The 5286-nt window shown below is 41.4% G+C and overlaps 1 protein-coding gene across 2 annotated transcripts; it reads right to left on the reverse strand.

Annotated features, from left to right (window-relative positions):
* Window positions 1-1986: 1986 nt before the first annotated feature.
* LOC105567026 (ubiquitin-conjugating enzyme E2 N) lies at window positions 1987-4670 on the reverse strand. 2 transcript variants are annotated; one of them, XM_012021535.1, is made up of 3 exons: window positions 4467-4670; window positions 3087-3346; window positions 1987-2585 (listed from the first exon to the last, which is right to left on the reverse strand). In XM_012021535.1, the coding sequence occupies exons 2-3, from the start codon at window positions 3329-3331 to the stop codon at window positions 2375-2377; spliced, it is 456 nt and encodes a 151-aa protein (XP_011876925.1). In that variant the 5' UTR covers window positions 3332-3346; window positions 4467-4670; the 3' UTR covers window positions 1987-2374. The 2 variants fall into 2 exon arrangements, with proteins under 2 accessions (XP_011876925.1, XP_011876926.1); XM_012021536.1 differs by lacking the exon at window positions 4467-4670 and adding an exon at window positions 3963-4137.
* Window positions 4671-5286: the final 616 nt, after the last annotated feature.

Raw genomic sequence — 5286 nt, forward strand, 5'->3', positions numbered from 1 at the left:
TTCATACGTGGTTGTCTGTCACTTTGAAGCACGGCATGACGCATCGATGAAAACGATATAGCTTTTCTTCTATTTTTCTGTTCTCTCTTAAAGGCTTTATTTCTTCAAAATATTCCACATGACATGTGAAGCAATGAGGTATATACATTATGAAGCTTGTTCATAAAAGCGGTCTAAAATTATCTAAACTATTAATATCGTGGAAAGTAGAAGCACCAACCAGAGTCATTCCTTTCCTTTCAAAATGTCATAACGATTTTCTTTACATTCATTTTAGCAGTTAATGTTGACGTAACAAATACACATTGTTATAATAGAAATACAACGTGTCATATCATCCAAGCATTATACTTATAGAAAAGAAATCAGTTTTACTCGTTCTCTTTCTATTAGTACTTTGTTATTATATTATTAGCTTCCATATTCGATTACTAATTTTGCTACATACAAGTCAATCTAAACTGAAATTTTATACTGTAAATTTTATCATGTGGGTTGACATATTTCGGCAAAGCAATGATTAAACGTAAAAAAAAGGAAGCTAACATATTTTAAATACATAAGTGCTGATTACACTTAGTCAAATGTACATATAGTGGCATTCAACTTTTCTGGATGTTAATTATTAATTTACGTACGTTAATTATTCCATAGTAGCTCTTGGAAAATGTCTCGTACCGCACTGGCACAACGTGATAATGCATACAGTAGAATAATTATTCTATATATCCCAAACTCTTAATAATAATTTCTTTATTATTGCAGATTATCTACAATTGTTTTAACCTATTCCCGTGTCCTTAGATTACAAAACCTCTCTGTTGTAATAAGTATTTAAAAAAAGGGGGTTTTATTAATGTAATTTCTCCATTTTACGAATACTTATATACACTAACTGGTTGTACTTTTTCTCACATTTGATGCAATAAAACGTACATTAGGTATAAACCATTGACATTTTTATTAAGCCGATTATATCGATATTAAGATTAATTTATTGAGCCCCAATGCATTATAATAATTATATTAAATATTTCTATCTATATATATAGATAAATATTTAATATTTAATAATTACATTAAATGTTTCTATCTATATATATAGATAAATATTAAATATTTCTATCTATATATATCTATATATATATACTATATTCCTTTGCCACCATTTTGTTATAAAGATATTGTTTCTACTATTTTTCTATTTATTTATTTACTTACACAATGTGCAACGTATGTAAATTTAACTATTTTTTTTTTTGCGTATGTTCAATTCTTGTTACGATCGTTATCTTTACTTATCAAATGGAAAATATGTATATATATATATATGTAATTATGTATTTTACATTGTCTCCTTTAAACAAGCAATCATCATAAAACAACCTTGTTTTTATCTGTTTTAATCAGATCGATTTTCTCTATGTTAAAATTTATTGTATAGTTGTATCTTAACGAACAAAGAAATTTGTTCATTGCGAGACACAATAAAGAATTTTTCTATGCTCCTTACTTATATTTACATATTATAAGCAATTAATTGGCAATCGTTATTAACATAATGGAAGATTCCTATTCACTCGTAGCTCACCTTTTCTCCGAGCACAAATCAAATGAATATATTTCTCCTTATTATATTGAAAGTAAAAAAAGCCTTCGCGATAATCTACACCTCGCAATGAAATAATGTCGTAGATATCGAAAGACGCTTAAGTTACATAGATTGAAAATGCTTTCGTGTATCTCCTTTAATACCTATAAGACATGTGAGATAAATAATAGCTATTACTGATCGGTCTTATCGTTCTCTATTCTACGTATGCAAGGATACTTAAATCTATGGTGTATTAGACAGAGACAACCAGTTAGCATACACATAATAAATTTGTTATAAAGGAAAAAAAATGTATGTTAAAACGCAGATTTCTCGATCTCATTTTTAAACAACACATTAGGAAGAGAGAAAAAAAAAGGATTAGTTGCAAATTTCACTAGTTTCATATATCTGTATATTGAAAGAATTGTATGTCGCATACTTTTCCTTAATATAATTTCAAACTTGTGTAACATATCTCGCCACGTCTTCTCACAGAGAGAGGCTTCCTCTTGCGGATACGCAACGTTAATATAGGAAGAAGATATTTACGAAGTTTCTCAATGAGCGATTGAATAAATCCAACAGTGCTTTGCATTTCCCCCACGATATAGAAAATATCCATTCTGTTTACTCTTACAAAACTTTTATTATTTTTATAGCAAAATTGTGGACACAGGTGCCGGATACGCAGTTGGTGCGGGTAAGGTGATGAAAAGTCTGGGAAAGGTAGGAGTAACGTCGCTTTGCTTTGTCGTGGGCGATCTGACAAGGCTGAGATCAGTTGTCCATAGCGTATCTTCGGGTCCACTCTTTGGCATTACGTATCGCTTCGCTCTCATTAACTTTCCAAAGTTCAGCTACATCATTTGCCAAAGGATCGTCCGGGTTCGGTGCGCTTAGGAGCGCTTGTATGGACAGCAGAACTGTTCTGATTTGAAGCGCTGGACTCCACTTATCCTTGAGGATATCCAGGCAAATCCTGCCCAATCTACAGACAAGTCGAGAGGAATCACATTAAAGCGTTACAGCATACTGAGACGTCGATTATCCACTTTTGTCATTTTTGTTCTAATTGATCAATCTTTCAAGTCAATATACACGAGCAATTCCATTGTAATCTACCGTTAGATTTACGTCTGTTCTTGAGGATATCCAGGAAAATCTTGTTCAATCTACAGATAAAATCTCGAGCTAGATCATGAAGTGTCGCAGCGTGCCGGGACAGTAGCGAGTAGACGATCCGCTCTTGTCATTTTTATTTTAATTGATCAATTTTTTAAACAAATATACACGAGCGACCTATTATTAGATTTACGTCTAGCAGAGATAATGTACGACTTTGTTTTTCTTGGCTTGCGCGCAACGCAAGAAATGTCAGAAGTAACTTGATAAAAAAAAAACAAAACGCAAGAGACGCTAGAGGTAACTTGATAAAATCGAGACTGCATTTGACAAATCGAGATAGATATGTCACAGTTGCCATCTTTACCTGTCTATATTTGGATGATATATTTTTGTGATAAACCTAACTTTCGGTGCAGACATTGGGTAATCTTCTGGTAGGAACAATTCGAGCTTAAACAATCCACCTTCGAATGGCGAATCTTCAGGTCCCGTTACTATTACGTGAAAATATCTAGCATTTGTGTCGTCTGGCACGGCGCTGATACCAGGAACTGGTTCTTGCATTAATCTTTGAGTCTCTTTAATGATCCTCCGTGGTAGCGCTGCCATTGTTTATGCAAAGATCTGCGAGGAAAAGAAATTTGCGGGGTTACTAAAGCTCGTCACTCTTGCACCAAGTGTACCAAACGTGTTGGCAAAGAAGAAAAAAAAAAGAAAAACCGGTCACGAATTGAAATCCGAAAATTCATCCGACGATAAGATTAACGTTCAAGACGACATCTTTATCATTTGTTATTAGTCGAAGTGCTCGAGAAGACTCCTCGATCTTACAAGTTTTTAACGAAATGAAACGGCTACTCCACTTTCTCTCTCACTCGTCTATTTGTTTCTCTACAAATATACGCGCGATTTGCGAGGCGAATTCAAGTCCGACGACTAACGTAACAGCGAATTGTACTTCGTGTCGCGACAGAACCTTAATCGAACGTCTGCACACGTCCGCACGCGAAAATGATCACTGAACGTAATTTTTTTCTTTGTTGCAAAATCATCTCGCATTAAACCACAAAGAACAGACGCGCTGACGCGAAAATCATCTCGAGCCATCTCGTCAGCATCTTTCGCATACCGTCGGGAGAACTTTTCTCTCTCTCTCTCTCTCTCTTTCTCTCTCCCACCCTTTCTACACAAAACACAATGCTGGCTGTCGAGCGGTCATTCCGCACCGCGATTTACAAACCGGATATCCTGGCATGTGTCGAGGAGGCGGGGAATCGATAATCCCACCTTCGCGGCCAACTCGTCGACGGGCAACGGGCGATCGGCTGCGAATTGACAGCGTTGACAGCTTTGCCGCACACCGAGCGAGAGGCACGTACGCGCGCATACTCGCGCGCGCGCGGACGCGAGGGTACGCGTGTGTGCGAGCGTGCGTGCGCGCAGGTCCACGGTACGCGCTGCCAAGTGTCGGGGACGAGACGTCGTGGAGAGCCGCGTGAATCCTCGCGGCGACAATCGCGAATGATAAACGGGGGCGCGCGATAAATCCGGGGGTCGTTTCTTCGCATGGGGCGGGACGGAGAAAAAGATAGAGAGAGAGAGAGAGGAGCGTTGCGGATCGCGCGCATCCGATCGCATAAACAAAGGGTGCGAACGCGACGATCCGTCCGGTCGCTCCGGCGCCCCGACACGACGCCGTAGCGGCGGCGGCCGACGTGCGCGCCGTCCGCACGCGGATACGTACGATATTTTCCCCACGCAAAGAGCTCGCAGTCGCGCCCCGTCGCGCGAGTCCTCCGGCAGTTTTTCCCTCTTCTCTCCTCCACGACTCCGTCCCACGGAGCGTCGTGTTCTTCTAGAAGGCTCGAGCCGCCGTCGTAGTCGTAGTCGTCGCCGACGTCGGCTCTCGTCGGCCTCGCCAGCCGACTCTCCGCGGGAGGTGGGGGGGTGGGGGTTGGGGGGAGTGGGGACCCAACCGGCCGGTGATCCACGGGTGCGTGGCCCCGCGGTTATGCTCGATCGTAGCGGCTAATTCAATTTCCAGCCGTGCGCGGACGTGATTTACCGCACACGGTCGGCGGTTCGTCTCGGCTGTGTGGTGTGTCCGTGGACTTAAGTCGGTGGTCCCTCCCCCCTCACAGCCGCCTCTCGCGATTCATTTTGTCACGCTGCTTGATGGCGCTGCTTGCTTTCTCTCTCTCGTTCTTCCGTACTTTCGTGCCGTAACGCGCCGTACCGTACTGTACTGTCCGGTCCGTCCGGTCCTCTCACTCGCGCGCGCGAGCCAACTCTCGTCGTTCGGGCACACGCTCGACACCCCGCTCGCCCGATACCCTTTATTCGTCCGTTGTCTCGGAGAGCGTCACCGAACTACGAAGTCATGAAGTCACGGGAGGCTAGATTGCGACGAGAGCGCGCGTCGATGAGACAATGCCGCCCCTCCCCCCTACCCGGGCATGTATATTATATAGATGGCGAACCGTGCAGTCGTTTTACATTATTCACTACAATGCGAGTCGCAGAGTTGTAGTCGTAAGAATAATCGACTGCGATTGGTCAATTTC

The sequence above is a fragment of the Vollenhovia emeryi genome, unplaced genomic scaffold (assembly GCF_000949405.1).
Source record: "Vollenhovia emeryi isolate VEMERY1.0 unplaced genomic scaffold, V.emery_V1.0 DF939141.1, whole genome shotgun sequence".
NCBI classification, from domain to species: domain Eukaryota; kingdom Metazoa; phylum Arthropoda; class Insecta; order Hymenoptera; family Formicidae; genus Vollenhovia; species Vollenhovia emeryi.

What these genes read in the sequence shown, in the direction of transcription:
- LOC105567026 (XM_012021535.1), bottom strand. Translation starts at nt 3,331, where the DNA reads ATGGCAGCGCTACCACGGAGGATCATTAAAGAGACTCAAAGATTAATG. An exon ending in TATCATCCAAATATAGACAG is followed by an intron (nt 2,586 to 3,086) that starts GTAAAGATGGCA and finishes ACTTGTCTGTAG; the next exon opens with ATTGGGCAGGATTTGCCTGG.